This window comes from Megalobrama amblycephala, linkage group LG14 (assembly GCF_018812025.1).
Source record: "Megalobrama amblycephala isolate DHTTF-2021 linkage group LG14, ASM1881202v1, whole genome shotgun sequence".
NCBI lineage: Eukaryota > Metazoa > Chordata > Actinopteri > Cypriniformes > Xenocyprididae > Megalobrama > Megalobrama amblycephala.
Genome location: NC_063057.1, coordinates 43,132,140 through 43,156,601, shown reverse-complemented (window position 1 = coordinate 43,156,601; position 24,462 = coordinate 43,132,140). Strand labels below are relative to the sequence as shown.

The following is a 24,462-nucleotide window of genomic DNA, read 5'->3' as shown; positions in this document are numbered from 1 at the left end:
TTAGTTATTATAATTGCGAGCAATTCAAACTTGCTTACGTTTAGATAAGCCAGAAGCCTTTGGGGGGAAAAAAGCTCAGTGGGGGATTCAGTCCTTAAATAAACCTGTAATTTGAATGTATGTGAATTTCACTGATTTTTAGCACGTGAACAAGACTTTTATTTTGGTATGACGACATGATGTCATAAGGCCCCGCCTCACTCATGCTTCAGTGATTCGGCTGGAGAAAGGTTTGTGTTTTTAATCATTAAATGTATTTATATAGAACTGTAATGTAACACTACAATGTATCTTATAACACAACGAAAGGTTTTAATCTGCACATGAGAACATTAAAGGTGCGGCTCAATTCACTCCATATATTGTAAAGCTGTTCATCATGAACACACAGTTCGGTCACTGGATAGCAGTGATTGAGAAACGGAGCTTTTCGAAACCAATTCCGATTTACATACTACAAATCGCGGTTTCTTAGCGCTCGAATCGCCGCACGCTGAGGTTACATGCTTGTCAAAACTGTAAATACAAGAACACAAAAGAAACGCGTGTGAAGATAATTTCAAACCCACTGCACGTTTTCATGCATGAATTGTTGAATCATAAAGAAATATTTTTTAATGTTTGTTTTTACATTTGAACAAGTGAAAAATCATGCTTTTCTTTTCAATATGTTTTATTTTGAGGGCGTTACATATGCATCACTGGTATAAAAAGTGATTCAGATTTTTTTTAGGAGCAAATTGTATGAATACACATAAGAACATCAAATTATTAATAATGTTATTAATATTTAAACTTAATAAACCATGTATGCATTAAAAAACTACACTTTTTATATTACCTAAACCTAATAAATAACTGTAAGCATTAAAATAAACTATAAAATCTGAAGACTTTTATAATTTATTTAATATTGCTGTTTTATATCATTAATTTAACTAAAACGTACAACATAAGGCACAATCTGAATAGCCCAATAGGCACAATATAATACCCTTGCATGACGTATTTTGTCAAAGAAAAAAAAAAATGTACAAGAAAAAATATTTTTAAAATTTGGAGTGTTTTTAAAAGGTTATTTCACCCAAAAATGAAAATTCTGTCATTTATTGCTCACCCTCATGCCGTTCCACACCCGTAAGACCTTTGTTAATCTTTGGAACACAAATTAAGATATTTTTGATGAAATCCGATAGCTCTGTGAGGCCTGTATAGCCAACAATGACATTTCCTCTCTCAAGATCCATAAAGGTACTAAAAACATATTTAAATCGGTTCATGTGAGTGCAGTGGTTCAATATTAATATTATAAAGTGACGAGAATATTTTTGGTATGCCAAAAAACAAAACAAAATAATGACTTATTTAATGATGGCCGATTTCAAAACACTGCTTCAGGAAGCATCGGAGCATAAATGAATCGGTGTGCCAAATCTGCTGACCGCCAAAGTCACGTGATTTCAGCCGTTTGGCAGTTTGACACGCGATCCGAATCATGATTGGATACACTGATTCATTTGTGCTCCGATGCTACCTGAAGCAGTGTTTTGAAATCGACCATCACTATATAAGTCAATATTTTGTTTTTTTTGGCGCACCAAAAAATTCTCGTCGCTTTATAATATTAACGTTGAACCACTGTACTCACATGAACCGATTTAAATATGTTTTTAGTACCTTTATGGATCTTGAGAGAGGAAATGTCATTGCTCCCTATGAAGGCCTCACGGAGCCATCGGATTTCAACTAAAATATCTTAATTTGTGTTCCGAAGATTAACGAAGGTCTTACGGGTGTGGAACGGCATGAGGGTGAGTAATAAATGACAGAATTTTCATTTTTGGGTGAAATAACCCTTTAACCTCCTATTTAGCTGGGGAAAATTTTTTACCTGTCTGGTTTTCTCAGAATAAAAGTTAACACTTATTTTTAAAGTTTATATTTCAAAACAACAAACTGATACAAAGACACTAATTAAAGGTGCTAAAGAGGATGTTTTGTGTTATACATTTTTGCAATATTACTTGAAACTGTCTTTACTAACTGATAAAAGACTATTTATTAGGTCACTGAAAGGAATAATATTAATATACATCATCTGTGCACGAGGTAGGGCCTTAAAAACATCAGCCAATCGTTTACGCGATCATCGCGTAAACGATTGGCCCTCTGGCTTGTCAATCACTGCCATTATGCCATGCATGTAAGTGTTAAATATTATCTACAAACCAATGCATATCTCACATAAACCATAAATGCTTGAATATGAATATTTGTGTGATTTTTGTTCTTTTAGTGCTAATTTTGAGTGTTTTATAAGACAATTTAAGTCCATTAACTCTTGCTTTGACTACTGAGGTAGAGCTGATTGATTTATTTTTCTTTGTTAATTATTCTCATTTTAAACAGGACAGATTGTCCAAACACACAGAAAAACTCCTGGTGAAGTGATCCATCTGACACTATTATAAAGATGGAGTTTTTTATAGAGGAGAGTGAAGTCATGATGCATGAAGAAGCATTTGGAGTGACATATGAAGATATTGAGGAACAAACAGGTCAGTGTCATTCTCAAAGCTGAACTCGGTCATTTGATCCTTATTAAAATGTCCATCTCTACAGAAATGAATGATATTTTATGCATTAAATCAGGAAAAATAATACAGACGTTGCTGGAACAACAGTTGTTATCTGGAACATTAAACTCAACATCTACTTTTGAATTGAATACAAAGAAAGTCAAGTCACCTTTATTTATATAGCGCTTTTTACAATTCAGATTGTGTCAAAGCAGCTTTACAGTGATAGTGGGAACATAATTTCAGCTGCACAGCAGCTCTAGAAGAAAATGCTGTCGTTGTCCAGCTTAAGTAAGTTCAGTATTGATTCATTGTTGTAAAAATCATTAGTTATTAAGTTAGTTCATTTATCTATAGAGCAGCTCTGAAGAACAGTGATACCATCGTCCAGTTCAGTTTGCATACAGTGGTGTCAATGCAAAAAAAAAAAAAAAAAAAAAAAAAAAAAAAAACCATCAAGTGTCCCCAACTAAGCAAGCCAAAAGGCGACAGCGGCAAGGAACCCAAACTCCAACAGGTGACAAAAATGGTGAAAAAAAAAAAAAACCTTGGGAGAAACCAGGCTCAGTCGGGGGGCCAGTTCTCCTCTGGCCAACAGCGCTTTATTATGATTCAGGCAGTGTTACAGGTCAGAAGTCAGATTGGGTTTGGAACAGTCAAAATATTTAATCCAGTTCAATCCAGTTGAGGATCGTATTCATCACGGTGGTATGGACGGTTTGTTGAGGAACTGTGCCACTGGTTGTCGTGTTGATGAGGCCTTCACAATGGATGATCTATTGTTGACTCAATCACTGCTGACACTTCCAAGGCTGCATTGTCATCGTGTCAAGGCTCAGGTCCTCAATCTCAACTGACTATGGTAAACCTCGGGACAAACAGAGAAACTAATATTAGCATAGATGCCATTCTTCTTCTGATGTAACGAGTACATCTGGTGTTGTAGATAGTGTTCCCCGTTCCGGCTGACCTAATTTATGCAGCCTACCAATCCTTTAACGGATTTGAAAATCTAAATTTATAATGTGTTATGTGTATGCCATGTTAAAGAGATGTGTTTTTAGTCTAGATTTAAACTGACAGAGTGTGTCTGCTTCCCGAACAACGCTAGGAAGATTGTTCTAAAGTTTAGGGGGCCAAATAGGAAAAGGATCTACCGCCTGCAGATGATTTTGATATTCTAGTTATCAACTGGCCAAAGCTCGCACAAGTACTGGGAAGCTAAACCATTTAGTCCTTGTAAGTAATTAGCAAGACTTTAAAATGTATATGATGTTTAATAGGGATCCAATGCAGTGTTGACTGAAAAAAATCATTCATTCCTATCACTTAGGGTGCGTTCACACTTGTCATGTTTGGTTCGATTAAAACGAACCCTGGTGCGATTGCTCGGTTAGTGCGGTTCATTTGAACATTTGTGAACGCTGCCATCCGAACCCTGGTGCGCACCAAAGAAGCGGACCGAGACCACTGAAAAGATGGGTCTCGGTCCGCTTCCAAACGAACTCTGGTGCGGTTCGAATGATATATGAACGCAACACGGACCAAAGACATGTAAACGAACCAAAAACAGGAAGACGAGACCCTAAAAAGGACAGAATCCTCACGCATGTCGTTTTTTCTTGTCATAGTCGCGAGTTTGCCCATCACAGGCATCAGACGCGCGTCTCCACACAGCAGATCGTTTGTGTGTGACGGATGGATTCCTGCCACTGTTTTGACTACTTTACACATTTTATAAGCTCTTCACGAGTTTCTAGCTGGCCAAAATACAATCACACAACAAGTGCATTTATCTCAGCACACAGCATTGTTTTGGATGTTCGGTAAGTTCCGTCTCAAAATAGGCAATACGTCATAAAATCCGACCAATCACGTTGTGAATGTATCCCTGTGCCTTAAGGTTTGTTATCTTTTGGTTTGGTGATAAAATTGCCAATCTGAACGCTAATCGGACCAGGACTAAATGTTTTTTTTTCTTCTTTGGTCCGGACCAAATGAACCAAACGAACCGAACTACAAGTATGAACGCACCCTTAATTATGCAACAGTATCTAACAAGCACATTTATTTTGCATAAAGCAAACTGTCAAATGTGAATGATCAACTATACATTTGTTGTCTAAAATTTGATTTGGTCATCCTCAAAAGTAAGGGTGCTTCTGATCAGGATTTTTGGGGCTGATTAGTTATTATTAACAAAGTATGTTAAGAATGAAAGATTTAGAGATGATAAAGTATCATGAATTGACAAATCTTTATTTACTGGCAAAAAAACATGTTCAACATTATCCATTCCCTTTCTCAGAGGTGATTGGGAACAGCTTACAGCTTAACATATAGCATTCCTGTGAAATTAATAATGACAACAACAACAACAAATAAATAGTATATAATAATAAACAACAAAGTCTTTATCGACAGAAATTAATCAAATGTAAAACAACACTGCATAGTCTGTATAAATTAAATGTAGATTAATTCTAATCTACTAAAGAGCAGTGTGTAATTTTCTCTTGTCTTTTATCGCCTGATTAACTAATGACAGACTACACCAGGAATATTAAGCTGTATGGGTGTAACGGTACACAAACATGACGGTTTGGTACAAACCTCGGTATTGAAGTCACGGTTCAGTACAGCAGGGGGGAGAAAACTAAACATAAAATTACTTATCTTTTCTTTATAAATTAAACAGTGGTTGAATTGAACAAATTGTGTCTCACTCTTTAAATAAATTCAGTTATAATTAACATTAAGGATAAAAAACAAATAGCTAATGCTGTAAACCAGAGGTCTCCAAACTCAGTCCCAGAGGGCCACTGTCCTGCAAAGTTTAGCTCAAACCCCAGTTAAACACACCCAAACCAGCTAATCAAGGTCTCACTTTCAAGCTTTCAAGCCCTTTCTTGCACATTACTATAATGTTAAAGGTTACAATTAACAACAGAACCCAAACTATTAAATTCAGTTGCTAATTATTCTTAGATATAAACAAAAAAAGCTCCCCTCTAGAGTTCATTTCTCTATTGAACTAACATGCTGTGGACACTAAATGACTTGCCTGAGGTTAATGTAATGCTACTAGATTACTTGTAAATATATCTATGCATAGATCAGTTCTTCTGTGCTTTTTCCTGTTGTGGCGGTTAGCAAACAGCGTTGCATGACCGCGCTCCCCCTTCTTAATTTGAGTGGGGATTTCCTGTGACTGACTCTATTCGTCTGACTGCAAGCACAGAACCGTGACGCCTGTACCATGATGGTTCAGGGCGAATTCATGGACCATTACACCACTATTAGGCTGCTGTCATTTGAAGACAAAATGCATGTATCCAATATACTGTTTCGCATGCAGTTTATTTCCCAAAGAGCTCAGAATGCAGCTGCACGAATGCTAACTCACCCTGAAATTAGAAATTACATTACTCCATCACTCATATCCTTTGACTGGCTGTATATATCTTTCAGAATTGAATTCAAGATCCATTGAGTTTTTAAAGTTTTTAAACACCATTGTTTCCTCCTTATGTAAATCTCATTTGTTTAAAAGACCTCCGAAGAACAGGCGAATCTCAACATAACACCGACTGTTACGCAACAGTCGGGATCATTAATATGTACGCCCCCAATATTTGCATATGCCAGCCCATGTTCAAGGCATTAGACAAGGGCAGCCAGTATTAATGTCTGGATCTGTGCACAGCCAAATCATCAGACTTTATGCAGGAAAGCAAACAAGAACAACAGCGAAAAATGGCAGATGGAGCAATAATAACTGACATGATCCATGATATCATGATATTTTTAGTGATATTTGTAAATTGTCTTTCTAAATGTTTCGTTAGCATGTTGCTAATGTACTGTTAAATGTGGTTAAAGTTACCATAGTTTATTACTGTATTCACGGAGACAAGAGCCGTCGCTATTTTCATTTTTTAAACACTTGCAGTCTGTATAATTCATAAACACAACTTCATTCTTTATAAATCTCTCCAACAGTGTGTAATGTTAGCTTTAGCCACGGAGCACAGCCTCAAACTCATTCAGAATCAAATGTAATATATCCAAATAAATACCATACTTCCATGATCTGATATGCTGCATGACACTTTGTAAAGATCCATTTTGAGGGTTATATTAGCTGTGTGAACTTTATGCATTGTATTATAGAGTCGAGAGCTGGGGGGGCAGGGAGCGCGAGCATTTAAAGGGAAGCAGCCTGAATCGGCGCTTATTTAATGATGCCCCAAAATAGGCAGTTACAAAAATTAATTTTAAAAAAATCAATGGGGTATTTTGAGCTGAAACTTCACAGACACATTCAGTGGACACCTTAGACTTATATTACATCTTGTGAAAAAGCATTCTAGGGCACCTTTAAAAAGTATCTCAAAACATGTTTGTCAGATATCCTTTGTTTTGTATAGTAAAAACCCACTTTAATCTTTTCTGAACTTCATTTGTTGACTCCATCCATCTTGTTAAATACCGGGACATGCAGTATATTTTTTGACTTCCTATTCCCAACCACAACAAAGGTAAAAACCGCCTGCTACATGAGATTTTTATTGGGACACACCGAATACCAATCACAATGCAGCCCTCTGGGTTTTGATAAGGGTCTGTTTGAGAGTATTTGCGACATGTCCTAATGAAGTAGAGTTAACAATTAGTTAAAAGAAACACTCAATTAGTCAAGACCAGTGATGGGAATAACGGCGTTATAAATAAACGGCATTACTAACGCCGTTACTTTTTTCAGTAACGAGTAATCAAACAAATTACTTTTTCTCCCGTTACAACGCCGTTACCGTTACTGACAAAAAAAAATGCTGCGTTACTATAATTGAGCTCACTGAAGCGGTTTTCATCCGAGTAAGCTCTCTCTCAGCCATAGGACCTGCAAAGTTTTTTTCTCTGGTGTGTGCTGCGGTAAGTCATACACAAATATAATTTTAAACTGATAATAATGTATGATGCGCTGTGTGTGTGTCAGAGCATGCACGCGAAGCGCGAGCTCAAACCAGAATACCCTTTTTGATGCTTGATCGAAAATATGTGAAATGAGGTTTTTTTCTAGTCGACTAGTAGTTGTTCATTTAAGCTATTAGTTGACTAATCACATTTATATTAATTTAATTTCTTAAATACTGGAGAGAATAAACCATAATAAGGAGCGTTTACATAATAAAGGCTATATAGCACTCAATGGCACGCATAATTGCCATAAAGAACCGGCAAAAGTAATGATTATGAGTGTGACAAAAACAGTAAGGAGACATTTTAATTGTTTATTAATAAAGTAATGTTTTCTGAATCAGTGTCGGCTGCAAAGATGAAGTTGACATTGCTGATTCTCATTGCTGATCATCTGCTCATATGGACGCGCCTAGAGAGATAACGCACATTTCATTCGGATTAGGCTACATAATCAGAGTCGCCTCTTTCTTTTCGTTTTTAATTACTTCATTTTCGTTAAAGTAGATATTTTAAGCATTCTATAGATATATTTCTCATGTCTGCGAGGCAAGCAGCCTCTGAGTTTCGGTTCATTTAGCCTATGAGACGCGCTTCAGTTCACGCGCCAGTGATCGCGCTCGCGCCTCCATGTCATGATTTTATTGTCTGCTATATTTGCTTGTTATATATTAAATCAAAGCAATTGGTAGATGAAACATTGATTAAAATTAAGATACAATTTTTACAAAACGAAATTCACTTTAAAGAAAGGCTTTCTACAAAACAAAACTTAATGAAGTGTTTAAAATCATGTCTGACCCACTCCATGTCTCCCGATATATTTGCGCATCATATGATGCATCTTACTCATGCTGTTCACTAACTTTTCATAATCGAATAAATGGATTTAAAACATAACATAGGAAGATTTAAACATAAATATGAAACTACGTTCTCTTTAATGGCTACCAACACAGTACAGAGAAATTTCATGTCGTGAGCAAGAGCGGATCATGAGTCAGGAGTCGCATCAAGAATAATTTATTCTTAGACTTATATGTAATATTGGGGGCATTCAATTTATTTGGCATATTTTTATTTTTATTTTATTTTTTTAAAGTAACGCAATAGTTACTTTCCCTGGTAATTAGTTACTTTTATAATGATGTAACTCAGTTACTAACTCTGTTACTATTTGTGAGAAGTAACTAGTAACTATAACTAATTACTTTTTTAAAGCAACGTGACCAACACTGGTCAAGACCTGTTTCAGTACCCACTAATATTGGATCCAGCATACATGTTGTTGGATCTGATGCTTTACAAGCCTAAAAGTTTTCATGTCTGTTAACTAGTTTTTGTTTCTTTTCACCCTAGACCTGTTTTTGCTGACTGTGGAGAGGGAAGATCTGAATGAAATAGAAAAGAATTGTGAGGATTTAATGACTGAAGAAAAATCTCTTACTTGCTCACAGACTCAAATAACAGGAAGTAAAAATCTTGAAGTCCACATGAGTGTTCACACTGGAGATAGCCCTTTCACCTGCCAGCACTGTGGAAAAAGTTTCAATAGAAAAAGAAACCTTAACATCCACTTAAATATTCATTCTGAAAAGGATCCGTTCATATGCCCTCAGTGTGAAAAGACATTTACACAGAAAAAATACCTTACTGCCCACCTAAGAATCCACAATGGAGAGACCCCATATACCTGCAAACTGTGTGAGAAGAGTTTCTCACTAAAAGGAAATCTTAAGACTCACATGAGAATTCACACTGGAGAGAAGCCATTCATATGTGCTCAGTGTGGAAAGAGTTTTAAACAGAAAAGAGACCTTAATGTCCACATGAGAACTCACACTGGAGAGAAGCCTTACGTCTGCGAACAATGTGGGAAGAGCTTCACACACCAAGAAAGTTTTAAGATTCACATGAGAATTCACACCGGAGAGAAGCCTTTCACATGTGATCAGTGTGGAAAGAGTTTCAGATATAGAGACAAGCTTAATAATCACATAAGGATTCACTCAAGGGAGAACTGTTTCAGATGTCCTCACTGTGAACAGAGTTTCACAGAAAGGAATAATCTTATGAGTCATGTAAAAACTCACACTGGAAAGAAGATTTTCGTGTGTCATTACTGTGAAAAGATTTGCTCAAAGAAAACAAACCTTGAGAATCACATAAGGGTTCACACTGGAGAGAAGCCTTTTACTTGTCTTCAGTGTGGAAAGAGTTTCAGACTTAAAGGAAACCTAAATGCTCACATGAGAATTCACACTAGAGATGCCTTACAAGAGTCTTAGTGTGAAGAGATTTTCACATATCTCTCAGACCTGAAACAAACTCATTCTTTAAAAAATTGCAGTGTTCCTCAGTGCGACTAAAGGTTTAGAAAATGGAGCAATTTCAACATCTGCACGTTCACTCTGGAGCAAGGCAGTTCAAAATATCAAACGTAGAGATATGCATGTCATGTAAATGTGAGAAAATGTATATCTGTCTAAAATCAAGGCTACTTTCACATCACAGCTGAATGTGGGTCATATCGGATTCATTACCACTTATTTTAAGGGTATTAACTTACATTTAAATTCTTGACCTCTTTATATTATACCTTGTGGCTTTTTATTTTCTTGTAATGGCTGAGACAAATCAAACACAAATATTCGTTATATTTAACAAATAATATTTAAAACCCAACACCAAGATGTCTGCGACCACCCCCAAAGTATAGGAACTAGACCCCTGGCTGCCATGGTTTTATGACTTTAAAGAATGCAGAACTCTGCTCCAAACTCACTCGAATCAGGCCAAAGTGAAGACACAAAGCCTGTAAAAACAGACTCTTCTACTTAGACAAACTGTTCTATAAATTAACATGCATCCCAGGACATTGTGTGTATGATTATTACTGTCATGTGTAGTGCCTTTTGTATGGTGTTTTGTTTTATGAATATGTTATGATAAACCAACGGTTATTGTAACCTCGCCTATACCAAGTTTGGGGTCTACGAGTTTGTATTTTGAAGATATAAATGATTGTGTATATGATATGTTGATACCTGTGCAACATATTAGTATTACATCAATCCAGTTACATATGCATATGCATAGAAGGACAAAGGATCGTAAAACTCCGCACAGAGAAATTTCCACCTATCTCATTGGTCAGGTCAACCCTAAAGGCCAGAACACACCAAGCCGACGGCGACAAACTATTGGTGACGAAAGCAGACTGTGGGGTTGGCTCACATCGGCAGAGTCTGGGTCCAAAGTTGGTCTGAGAAACCAAACCGACGCTCGACAGCCAACGGCCAAGTAGCATGTCAGTTCTGTACCTGCGTAAGATAAAATGCCTTTCCGAACCAGCAGGTGGCAGTAGCTGAACAGCCAATCAGAATGATCAGACCGACGAGCTCCAACTCTTTCCCAACTACAATAGTCAAAATAACCATGAAAGTTCGTTGTCATTTCTTCATTCAACGCAGGAGAAATCGATTGCAACTTCAACACCATCGATTCACGGAATCACCAAAAACCTGTTCAGAACAACAGACTGCTTCTACTGCAAAGGATATGCAAGTAAAGAATATTTTAAGTAAAGAGAGATTTATGATAAGCAGTAAAATCCTCAGAATAAACTGATGGTTCTTTTCTTAGTTTAATGACTCTTCCATAGCTTCATTCCCTGTTCCCCTTTCCAGCTTCATTCTGTCAAGTTCCATCTTACTCATGTACGTGTGTTTGTGTTTGTTAGATTAGTTGTGTTTGTGATTTAGTTGATATAATTTGTGCACAATACATATTTGGTTCCGAGTCCCTGCCTGCAGATAAATGATCTATCTTGTTGCACGCTCTAAGCGCTGTAAATGCTAAGCTATAATTATTTTTCTGTGGCCATGAAAAATATCCTTTTCTTCAAATTAATTATAATCAATATTAAGTGTTCACAGGATGAACTGTTAACTGATAATAATGTTAATATAGCTACATTAAGTTAATCTGATCCAAATATTCATATTTAATCATGTTATGGAGTAATCATGTTAGGGAGTGCCCTCTAATGTCAATGCATGTCATATGATGGCTCTGATTAAAATAATAAGTAAACTTCTATCTTGTTGTGAATGCCAAATTGTAACTGAAAGATTATAAATAAAAGGACATAAACTTAATGAAATGAACATTGCACTGTGTTACTTGCTCATTCTAGGTGTTTCTAGCTTTAGTTGTCAATTTAATTTTTATAACATTTGGTAGAGTTAGGGTACTCAGACTCGAGTCCAATTTTGTCTCGGATTTGTCATGCACTCAGGTGAATTTGTTGACATGGACTTGGATATTTTGGACTCTGTACACTAATAGCACAACAAATATGATGACCACACTGACTGGCAGGACCAGTGACATACTCTGGTGAGGCGGAGGAATGCAGCGGGTTCATGTTACAATGCTCTCTCTTCTTTGAAATGCAGCCGCAGCTGTTCCCCAATGACCTTGCGAAGGTCGTATACATAATCTCGCTGCTGACAGAAGGTGCACTGCATGTGGGATGCCAACTAGCGATGTAAAATGATATTTTTTCTTGTTTTCTGGGCAAAAAATAACAATAAAAATTGAATTTTTGCTTAAAACAAGCAAAATTATCTACCAGTGGGGTAAGAAAAATAATCTTGTTTTTGTTTGGGAGAAAAACAAGATTTCAAATAGAAACAAGATTATTTTTCTTACCCCATTGGCAGAAATTTTTGCTTTTGAAGTACTCAGGATTACTATTTAACAACTAAATAATTTCAAGTGTGTATTCCAAACTACACATTTATTTAAGTTGAGCTAAGATGTCATTTTCTGTTTGCAACTTGGAATTTCTCAGTTGTATTTACTTGAACAGCAATCCAATTTACTTGTTAAAACCATGCAAACCCGTTGCCTTAAAAAGACTAAGTGTTACTCCAATAACTTAAGTTTAATTTTATACTACAACAAATAAACACATGGATGGTCTACACAAGTTTGCGTTTGCTCATATAATTAAATTTCTAAAAGTCACTTTAATTTGACAGTTTTAAAATTTGATTATACAACGCACAAGAACAAACCTCTTCCGGAAGCTTAAACTTGCTGCATAACCAATGAGGTTCATTCTCAGTAACACATGAGCTTCAGGAAGAGGTTTGTTCTCGTGCGGCATTCTGGTTCTGTTGCATTTCTGCTAATGTTCGCTGATCAATGTTTATATGTAAACAAATAAATTGGTTCATCATAAAAAGCAATTGAGATTCTTGAGAAAACTTGGACTAAATTATCTTACGGTAAAAAGAGCTGGCCACTGCTCCTTTAATGTTTTCACTGGAGTTTCTGCATCCACAATCTTATGTCTCCTCACTGAGAAGGTTGATGGAGTATTTTATCCATCCTATAGAAAACAATTGTAGAATTTGTTTGCTTACTATAAAAGCTAGAAGTGTTGTGAGGCCCTTTCGGCCTATGTAACTCTAAGGGTCAAACAAGTTTACTTGGCCACTGAGCATACTTCGTTGGTAATTTTCCACCAGACAACAGGTGGCTGTGAAATGAACAAGACTATCATTAAAGGGTGTCACGTGAAGGCCTCTTGCCTCTGGGGTGTATTGACTGTTTTGATACAATGTTTAATTTGGCCAATGGGAAAAGAGTTGACCATCAATTGGCAGAAGGCCATGAGAAATGAATTCAAAAGATGTACAGTAGCTGGAAGCTGGTCACCCTTACTAAGAAAATTCTCTTACATAAGAAACACCTGCAATGACTATGGCAGAAAGGTCGGGGAGTACATAGGAAGGAGGTGTGGAAGAAGAGCCCCCGTAGATGATATCATGGAAAATAACTGTAAGAGCGAATATTACCAGCCAATGACAGGCCCGGATTGGCTAATCGGGAGCACCGGGAGAATTCCCGGTGGGCCGGTCAGTTTATTTGGCCGCGAGAGCCGGTGTTGTCATGGCACTGGGTTGAAATTTGGATGCTCTAGAAACTGTTGACGTGGCCAAATGTACTAAGCTGAGTAGCCAAACTTTTTCCTCAAAACCAGTCAGTAATGTATTTAGGACTGGACGACATGGGCAACGGCCCAGGGCGGCATCTTGCTGGTGGCAGCACGGGGTATCTGCGCAAGAAAAAAATACAAACGAATGCGCAATCGGTTTTTATCGCTCATTAACTTCAGTGATATCATGTCACTCTGGGGGTAAATTAACCTGGTCGGGAGGGACTCGGAGTGTGCGCCTGGAGAAGACAACTTACTCAAGAGTATACGAGAAGAAGGGATGAGGTGACGTCTGTAGGGACAGCGGGACAAGTTCTAAATCAACACTAAATTATGGTAAGACAGAAGGTCTAAGCCACCGGAGGCCGATTTAGGTAGCCTAAATAAATATAAAGGAAGAGGGGAAACATGCAAAGATAAAGGCATGCAGCTATTTCTCATATCGTAATAATAGTAATATTAATTTTTCTGTCCAACTAGCTTACATAACCAGACAGTAAAATATGATTTTTGTAACATAATGTAACTTTTTTTAAACAAACATACTACTTTAATATTTTACTGTAAATTTGTGCAAGTTTGGGGGATTTATGGTATTTTGTGTTATTTATTTGCCTCAATTTGTAATAATTTAAAGGGATAGTTCACCCAAAAATGAAAATTTGATGTTTATCTGCTTACCCCAGGGCATCTAAGATGTAGGTGACTTTTTTCTTCAGTCGAACGCAAATTATGATTTTTAACTGCAACCGCTGCCCTCTGTCAGTCAAATAATAGCAGTGGATAGGAACTTCAACTATAACAGTAAATAAAACTTGCTTAGACAAATCCAAATTAAACCCTGCGGCTCGTGACGACACATTAATGTCTTAAGACACGAAACGATCGGTTTGTGTGAGAAACCGAACAGTATTTATATCATTTTTTACCTTTAATACACCACTATGTCCAACTCCGTTCAGCTTCCGGTGTGTGAGGTCTGATCGCGCTCTGACAACGGAAGTGTTGTCTCGCGCTCATTGAAGTATATGGGCGAGACATCACTTCCGTCGTCAGAACGCGTTTTTTGACCTCACTAACAGGAAGCTGAACGGAGTTGGACATAGTGGTGTTTTAGAGGTAAAAAATGATATAAATACTGTTCGGTTTCTCACACAAACCGATCGTTTCGTGTCTTAAGACATCAATGTGTCGTCACGAGCCGCAGGGTTTAATTTGGATTTGTCTAAGCAAGTTTTATTTACTGTTATAGTTGAAGTTCCCATCCACTGCTATTATTTGACTGACAGACGGCAGCGGTTGCAGTTAAAAATCATAATTTGCGTTCGACTGAAGAAACAAATTCACCTACATCTTGGATGCACTGGGGGTAAGCAGATAAACATCAAATTTTCATTTTTGGGTGAACTATCCCTTTAAGTATTTACATTTATATAAAATAGCAAAATTTTATGTTAGATGCGCTTTAATAAAGATCTACTTTTCTCAATTTCATTCATAGTGATAGACATGAAAAATGTGCCTGGGTTTAGTGGACGATTGCTGCCACCTACTGGAAAGCAAACACTTCATTAAATTAAAATTAAAATAACATGAATTCACATGAACTACAGCCACTAGATGGCTAGAGAATTAATCAGTGGTTCACATTAATCATTATTATAACAATAAAAATGACTCTATCAAATTTTAGCATTTTTTGTACTATAATTTTTAACTAAAAAAAAAATAATTACAAGGCTGTAGAGAACAGTGCACTATTGCAGACTTATATACTGAGGTTTTAATTACATTATTTTAATAGTCAGTCATGAATTAAAGTGGGCAGGTCTAAGGCATGAAACCCCAGGGCTGAAAATGAGTCCCAATCCAGCCCTGGCCAATGATATTAATTTGGTGTGTTTTTTAAGTTTTAAAAGTAGCTGTCAGTCACTGTGGCTGGTTTAATGTAAAGTCAATTTGGCTCCTTCCACTGTCTTTCCTCTTGCTCTCTGTTTTGGTGTGTCAAAGCCTACAAATCTTTATTTATTGACAGATGTAGTGCATGACCTCAGGGACATTTCACTGAATGGATTAGAGACTGACAGGAATCATTTACGATCTGTGCTGTATCAGTTATGATGAACCTGCAAAAGCACTTGTTAAAGGCACAAAGCCATATTCAAGTTATTTCTGTTGTGATAAGTGCACACAGACAGACATCTGGGATGGCAGGCAGGTTATATACCCAAGTAATCAAGCCATGTATAAAATGTTGATACCGCATTCATTAGAAGGTTTTGGAAGAGCCACACACTGTTGCCCTTGGTTGGACCAGGAAGGTCCTAGGAAAGACAGAGATTGAGAACTTTTTCTTCCTCTGACAGCTCCCTGTCTAGGCATAACTGAAAAACCAAACAAACAGATCAACAGTTTAATAAATTAATCTAATAGCACTTGTCTCAGTTCAGGGCAGTCTTCTAAGCACAGCAAAGAGGATATTTCCTCTTGTGAATCCCCAGTAAGGAAACAAATAAAAGCATGCTTAGTGTAGGACCTCCATGAAGATAGGAATGCCCTAGGAAAGATAGGAATGCCCTATAGGAATGAAAAAAAAAAAAAAAAATCTCCACCAGAATTGTGGAGGCTAATGGGACCAAATGATCTGCCTCACCATCAAAATGTTTGGTCACAGTGGCATTTCCTTTTGTCAAATATTCATCAAAGAATCCTGGTTTCCACAAAATCTGAAGCAGCACAACTGTTTTCAATGTTGATAATAATCAGTAATGTTTATTGAGCCATGCATAAAAATTTCTGAAAATTTTCTTCAAAAATCTGTATGTCCACGCCTTCCCTATACTTACGGAAAAATGGAACTGGCGCTGCGTTCGCGCCGTAAGTTGAATAGGGAAGGCGTAGGACATACAGCGTAAGCTTTTTGGAGAATACGAAAGTGCGGTTTTGGTGGAACCACTTGGAAGGCGAACATATGTTTATATAAAGCATATACATTTACATTTTTTTTCCAAAAATGACCAATGGTTTCTCTAGATGACATCCTTATTCCTCGTCTGGTATCGTTTAAAGCCCTTTGAAGCTGCACTGAAACTGTAATTTTGACCTTCAACCGTTAGGAGACTATTGAAGTCCACTATAAGGAGAATAATCCTGGAATGTTTTCATCAAAAACCTTCATTTATTTTCAACTGAAGAAAGAAGGACATGAACATCTTGGATGACATGGGGGTGCAGTGTTGTAGTTGAGACCAGCTCATTTGAGTCCGAATCAAGACCGAGTCCAGAGAGGGTCGAGTCCAAGTCGAGACCAAGACCAGAGAAGGTTGAGTCTGAGTCGAGACCGAGTTCACATAAGGTTGGGTCTGAGACAAGACCTATAGAAATCTAAAGACCTAAAAGAATATGTAAATGTTTGGTGGAAACAATAAAATTAGCACCATTCTCATCAAATATACCATGGCATGTACATTGTATTTTATTTACTTAGAGTGATATTGGTTTAAAAAAATATTATCAGGGTAAAAAGGCCACATAGTAGCATTCAGTGAAAGAACCATATATGGCTCAAGAGAAGTTTCGAACAGACTGTGGAAAATCAGTCAGTCGCACACACGCAACCCATAGCAACGCGTTATGGCAACGCCTCACACTGACGAATTTTCCGACTTTTGAGCGATTCGTTACTATTGTACACATTGTCATGTTAATTATAATTCAAATGCATTTTGTTTTATTGACCACAATATTATCATTGCTCTTTGCCCCCAAACATTAAAGGTGCCCTCGAATGAAAAATTTAATTTATCTTGGCATTGTTAAATAACAAGAGTTCAGTACATGGAAATGACATACAGTGAGTCTCAAACTCCATTGTTTCCTCCTCCTTATATAAATCTCATTTGTTTAAAAGACCTCTGAAGAACAGGCGAATCTCAACATAACACCGACTGTTACGTAACAGTCGGGGTGTACGCCCCCAATATTTGCATATGCCAGCCCACGTTTCCAACATTATAAAAGGCATTAGACAAGGGCAGCCAGTATTAACGTCTGGATGTGCACAGGTGAATCATCAGACTAGGTAAGCAAGCAAGAACATATTATTGGCAGATGGAGCAATAATAACTGACATGATCCATGATATCATGATATTTTTAGTGATATTTGTAAACTGTCTTTCTAAATGTTTCGTTAGCATGTTGCTAATGTACTGTTAAATGTGGTTAAAGTTACCATCGTTTCTTACTGTAGTCACGGAGACAAGAGCCGTCGCTATTTTCATTTTTAAACACTTGCAGTCTATATAATGCATAAACACAACTTCATTCTTTATAAATCTCTCCAACAGTGTAGCATTAGCCGTTAGCCACGGAGCACAGCCTCAAACTCATACAGAATCAGAAGTAAACAATATAACAGTATACAATACTCACATAATCCGACGCATGCATGCCACATACATGACGAACACTTTGTAAAGATCCATTTTGAGGGTTATATTAGCTGTGTAAACTTTGTTAAGGCACTGTTCAAGGCAAGCGCGAGCTCTGTGGGCATGGACCACGGGATTTAAAGGGGCCGCAGCATAAAATCGGCGCGTTTATAATGATGCCCCAAAATAGGCAGTTAAAAAAATTCATTAAAAAAATCTATGGGGTATTTTGATCTGAAACTTCACAGACACATTCAGGGGACACCTTAGACTTATATTACATCTTTTAAAAAACATAATCTAGGGCACCTTTAACATACAGTAATAGTCATGAATTATTTTGAATGGGACTCGAGTGGTCTGGTCTTGGGAATGAGTCCGAGTCCTAATATGCTCGAGTACGAGTCAATATGCACACGAGTCCATGACAAGACCGAGACCGTTACAATATGGTCTCGAGACGAGTCCAAGTCTCGAGTACTACAACACTGTGGGGGTGAGTAAATTATCAGGAAATTTTTACTTAAAAGTGAACTAATCCTTTAATATGTGTTGTGGGGAAGGGGTTATTACATTACTATAAAATACATTCAGAAGTACAATAATATAAACAAACAAACAAAAAAACATTCAGCCAGGAGGTTGGCTAACAGTTACAGAAATAATTTGAAGGACTTGCTTTCTTGTTACCTGAATGGTTTTCTTAAAAGGCTATATATTTCTTGTTCAAGAATAAAAAAACATGTTTGGTTTTACTCTATATTTGCATTTATGTACATGATTAAGTGTTTAGACTTCAGTTTCTCACTAAGTCAGAAAACATCTTGACAAATGAATGCATTGGAAGATTCAACTTGAAAGCATCTGGACCATTTCGCATCTTTGCAGGTAATGTGTGTGGATCTCTCGTGCTCACGTGTTGAAGGTTTTGATGCTGTTTTCACTCCATATAATCCTAAACAGCTTGATTACATTGTTCAGATGTGTTTGATTACAACATGTGTAGGACAGTTGAGTATTTCTCGCTTAGAAACTACACTGTCCGTGAAACCGGACCAGTATGCAATGCTTTGGCAAAAGCTTAGTCTTACAGGTAGACATGCTTTAAAAATGTTGACTCTGAAATAACGTTATGTGTTGGACAGGCGCTCTAGGGCTGTTCAATTCCAGATTTTTTGAAATCGATTCCGATTCCAATTCCTGTTTCTGGAATCGATTCCAAGAATCGATTTTTTATTTTTTTTTATAAATGCCAACACCGTGTCTAACATTGTCGCGTCTTACCGTGCCACACAGCAAGTAACTCTCTACACCGGGCATGCAAAGCGAACGTTGCAAATCCATTTGTCCTTCCTATTAGACATATTGCGACTGCTGCTTGGTCATAATTAGAACGAGGCATTTACTTCGGGGATTTGTCACGTTGTGCTTCCTGCGTCAGGTGTAGACAGTAGACACAGTGTAAAGAGTAGGAATATGTTCACCATATACATATAGGTAGATTCTATTTACATACATACAGGGTGATATTTGTGAAAAAAAAAGAAAGAAAAAAAGAAGGGGGATGTTTTGAAAAGTTTACTATTTTTTTTTTATTTATTAAAAACCACAGTGGAGCTATATACTATTTTTGGCAGCTGTTATAGAAACATTTTTAAAAAATGATTTAACCTTGAGATTTGAAGTATTAGATAGCTTAGTGTCGTTGTAGTGTTGCAAATATCTAAGCTATCTAATAAATTAATATAATTCTTAATGACTTTCTGATAGAAATGCAATATCAATCGGTATTATTAATAGAATAACGATACACAAACCTTTACATTCAATCGCGTTTGGTCCCATTTATTTGTGATCACACTGCATACACAAACTTTTAGTCCAAAAGTGTGCACATTTGGAGAAATGCACGTTTACCTCATATTTCATTAGATATAAGCTGGCTAGGGTTTCATAATTACCGAGGACAGAAAATGTAGTTTGCCAGGGGGGTACGGGGGCATGCTCCCCCGAAAATTTCCCTGGTGTACATATATGAATGCTTAAGATGTTTTAAGGCCAACAAATTGGATAACAATCAAGTCAACAAACAGGCCTACATGCATGCACAGTTTTGAGGCAGCTTTAATCGCATGTTTGGTAATTTCATGACTTAACTTACAACAGAACAACGACGGTCATTGCTAGTAGTTTCTTTTGCGCTTTATTTAAGCTGTAATAAAGTAATTATGCAGCGCGCGCAAGCGCATTGGCGCATGCAGTTCTTTAGTGCGCGCCACGAGCACAGTATAACGGCTGATTGGACAGTCGTGTTAATTTTTCTGAGTTACCGACATAGCCTGACAACATCTCATCATATTTAGCGGCTCTGATCTGACCACAGTTCACTGTTGTTCAACTGAAGCTCCCTCATCGTCACATTTTCCGCGCTCGTTTGACTTGCGCCTGGCGCTGAGGCGAAGCCAGATATTTTATTTATTCCCACCGGGATAAAGGGGATAAAAATAATTCAGCAGAGGCAGGGATACATAGACCAGAAGGGGGAAAATCCTAGGCCTTTACACATATAAACTTTTTTAGGGCCTTTACACATTCTTTGCGTGAGTGTGATTGATTGTTGTCGATTGATTTATTCTTCTTGTCCTAAACTACAACGAGTAAGATCAAACCCGGCCCAGCAACCGATTCTAAAGATTTCATTGGGTCAGTCATTGCGCGTGATTGCCTACACAATGCTGAAATAATCATCCTACCCTAAACCATACACTAGGTGTTTCTCAATGTCAAGGATACTTCCTTGGCAGGACTGATCCTTCCAAGTCACTTCCTTCAGAGGCTAGGCGAGGCTCCTCTTTAGCATTCGGAGAACACGTAAAACTAGTGTGGTAGATTTTTCCCTACGCACCTGACTTAGTTAAACCTGGGTGTCCCTGACACCATCAACCAATAAACCTGGGTGTCCCTGACACCATAAAACCAATAAATTTATACTCTACTGAGCGTACTTCAGTACCTGTTCGAGTCGGCCGACGTCTCGGCCTGTTTTGGGGGCCTATCACCTGATAATAAGCTCTTTAGTGCTCCTCACCTCCACTAAACACTATCACTATAGTATAGAAAAAGATCTCTAGTGCTTAGGTTTGCTGCAGCCTAAAAACCAAACAGACTCCAGTCTATGCCTCAGAATATGCTTTAATCACGGCCGGGAGAGTTCTCATCATTCCAGAGAATCTCTCTCCGAACAAAGGAATACAACAGGTTTTATAGGATTTCAGGTACACTTCACAGTCAGCATGGCATGATCTATTACTCATTATCATCAGTCTCAATATGATTAGTTTAGATTTAAGAAAAACATCTCAGTTCCTCTGTCCCGCTTACTGCCGGAGTAAATTTAGATTAGAACAACTGAATCACAAGATCATCAAAAAATGTCTCAGGGTTAATAGTTCAGATTACTCAATAGGTTAAAACAACCTCTCAAAGACTATTTTTTATCCCCAGAAGGATGCTGTCTAGCCAGCACAGCAGAATGTTTCTGAATCACAACACTCCTAGTGACTGTTTCTCTATTTCTAAGTTAGATTATTATTATTAGGCCTGTAGAAGAAAAGAAATGTTAGTTCATTAATTAGTTCAAAAATTCCATCACACTAGCAAGTGCACGTCATTGCGTGATTACATCAGTGAAAAGGTCCGCTTTCGGCGCTGAAAAATGGAAGTGCAAACGTTACTGGTTTGATTGCTGTACAGCATTTTTTCCGATATGGAAATGGAGATGGTGAGGCAGCATTGGCGTCAGGCTCGCAGGAGGAGAATTTCAATTTGTCGCCACCTCTGCCGTTAAAGACGTGGGATGGTAAGTAACGTTACCGCTCTTATCATTCATTTAAAAATAATTACATCCATTATGTTATGGGTCAAATTGACCCGCACTGTTTAAACACACTTGAATCAATATGATTAAAATGAGTTTATTGATTTAAAAACGATTATATTGCCTGAATGAACAGAACTGCGGCCATAGCAACACTCTGTTTTTAATGGCAATGGTGTGTTATACTTGCAGTGGTCTGTTATCTAGAAATAACAGACCGGAATTCAACCAAGCCATGTAATAATATTTAATATTTAAAAATATATATAATTTAAGAACTATTTGTTAAAGACATGTCCTATCTCACAAACAAGATTTTTTTCTATTTCCCCAACTAGGCTTTTTTTTTACCCTATTGAGCAAAATGATCCCTTCAGTCTTTCTCTCCACATTTTGAACATAATTTATGTGTGTGCTATCGCATATGTATTTATATGCATTTATATTTATTAACTGAAATTATACTTAAACCTTCCTCTCTCCTACATCTTGTACAGGCTCGGCAATACCGTGCCATCAATGCCACAGTGCCAGTACTGCAGCGGTACTATGGAGGGGAGGACACTCGGCCAGACTTCAGGCCATGCAGCAGCTGATGGTGGCCCTGAAGACTGACAGGCAGCATGGATGGGGCCAGACCCTGGAGACACTCGTGTTCCTGTTCTGGCTGGAAACCGGTTCAGCCTACAGAGTTGTCTCCAGGGTCTTTAGCATGCCTCTTCCCACAGTGCACAGAGTTGTCCACAAGATGGTGGATGAGGTGGTGGCTGTGCTCCCCCAATTTGTGCACTTCCCTCGCACACAGGAGGAGCTCCAAGTGGTTGGGGATGGTTTTGCTCGCTTGGCTAATCACCAAGCATTTGGCAAGGCAGCAGGGGCAGTAGACGGCCGCCACATAAGAATAAAATGTCCCGGCGGCCCTGATGGTCACAATTACAACAGAAAGCTCTTCCCTTCAGTGGTGCTCCAGGCAGTCTGTGACCATCAGGGTCGCTTTATTGACATCTTTGTGGGTTACCCAGGAATTGTGCATGATGCACGCATCCTCAAGAACAGCCCCATCTACACTAGGGGGACTTACCCTCCGCCTGGGTATTTTCTCCTAGCTGACGGTGGCTACCCATGTCTACAGGAACCCCTGGCCCTTATCACACCATATAAGAGGCCAGTGAGAGGCATGGCAGAGCAAAGGTTCAACTACCATCATTCCAAAGGTCACAATCATTGAGCGTGCATTTGGAATGATGAAAACCCGCTTCAGGTGCATCTTTTTAGAAGCACTTGGAGTACATACACTGTTTGTCCCTAAGGTAATAAATCATTGCAATACTTCTGTAGTGGATTTCTTAATCAAATCATAGTATCCTACTCAAAATAACAGTTAATGCTTAACAACTACTAAAGTCACACTATCTTCTGTGTTCATGTTTTTTCACATCTCAACAGTCTTGTATCCTTTTGGTCTTTTGGTCTGCTTTGTGCACAGGTGGTGACGGCGTGTGTAATTTTGCACAACATTTGTGTTGGTGTCGGGGATGTGCTGGAAGAGGTTGTGGAGGAGGACAACCAGCCACCTGGGGAGCTTGATGGTGGGGAGAGCCGGAGTGGAGCTGCTTGGTGGGCTGCGCTGACCAACGAGGTGTCTGCACTCCACGAGGCACCTCTTGACCATGACTATTTTTGCCAGGTGAATAATTAAGTGTGGACTATGACCTGCTGTGCTTACATCCAAGTACATACAACACCACCATTGGAAAACACCCATACAGTCAAGAAGGTAAATGAAATATACCATAAAAGTACATTAAGTATATTTTATTTACCTTCAGTGATACAATATTAAATATACTGCAACTGTTGTAGAATCAATTATCAACTTACATGACAGATTGGATTACCACTGGACTAACCTAAACTTTCTTCTTCTGTCTGCAGCCTTGAAGCAACAACAGCAGCACCGGTGGTGCTGTAGGCAGTGTGGCTGATGGCCACTTATGTTCTTCTCGTTTGTTGTATATAGTTGTAAATGTTTAAGTTGTTGTATATAGTTGTAGATATGAGAATGTTGTTTAAATGAATTTGCTGATTCATGTATATAGTTGTCAATGTATAAATGTTTAAATAATTTTTTTTTTATGTAACAAAGATGAAACTAATGCTTTTTGTAGAGCTTGGAATACCAAATCACAAAACGTTGTAAATAAGGGTGAAGATATTGTTCAATACATTGTTTTGTTTTTCTATTGCGGTCTAAAGAACAAGGTTTTTAAAAAATGGATATACAGTTTATATTAAATAAGAGGCAAAGACAAAACCAGTTCAATTTAATTGACTTTATTTTTCCGCCAACCTCTCCAACAGCAAAAAAAAGCGGTTTGCCCTCTCTCTGGCCTCTGCTTCCCTTCTCTCATCTGCCTCCCTCTGGTATTTAATATCCTCCTTTAGAAGCTGTAGGATTGGATCCTCTCGCTCCCTTCTCCTCTTCTCTCCTCTGTGCCCTGCTCTCTCTTTGCTCCTGTCTCTCACTGTCTCCTCCTCATCCTCCTCGCCTCTCCCTTCATCTACCTCTTGTGCAGTGCTTGGC

The 24,462-nt window shown here is 37.9% G+C and overlaps 3 protein-coding genes across 5 annotated transcripts in view; all 3 read left to right on the top strand.

Moving 5' to 3' along the window:
* The window catches only part of LOC125245721 (gastrula zinc finger protein XlCGF57.1-like), an 85,893-nt gene that overhangs the window by 45,512 nt on the left and 15,919 nt on the right, over positions 1–24,462 (top strand). The gene's annotated exons all lie outside the window — the stretch shown is intronic.
* Positions 122–11,821, top strand: LOC125245730 (gastrula zinc finger protein XlCGF8.2DB-like). Its single transcript, XM_048156452.1, has 3 exons — positions 122–230; positions 2,410–2,558; positions 8,919–11,821. Exons 2-3 carry the CDS (start codon positions 2,474–2,476, stop codon positions 9,845–9,847), a joined length of 1,014 nt encoding a protein of 337 aa, XP_048012409.1. The 5' UTR covers positions 122–230; positions 2,410–2,473; the 3' UTR covers positions 9,848–11,821.
* On the top strand, positions 20,920–24,082 carry LOC125245737. Of its 2 annotated transcripts, XM_048156459.1 has the most exons (3): positions 22,444–23,188; positions 23,365–23,565; positions 23,814–24,082. In XM_048156459.1, the coding sequence occupies exons 1-3, from the start codon at positions 23,120–23,122 to the stop codon at positions 23,817–23,819; spliced, it is 276 nt and encodes a 91-aa protein (XP_048012416.1). In that variant the 5' UTR covers positions 22,444–23,119; the 3' UTR covers positions 23,820–24,082. The 2 variants fall into 2 exon arrangements, 1 of the variants encoding a protein (XP_048012416.1); XR_007179593.1 differs by lacking the exon at positions 23,814–24,082 and having other exon boundaries at positions 20,920–23,188; positions 23,365–23,444.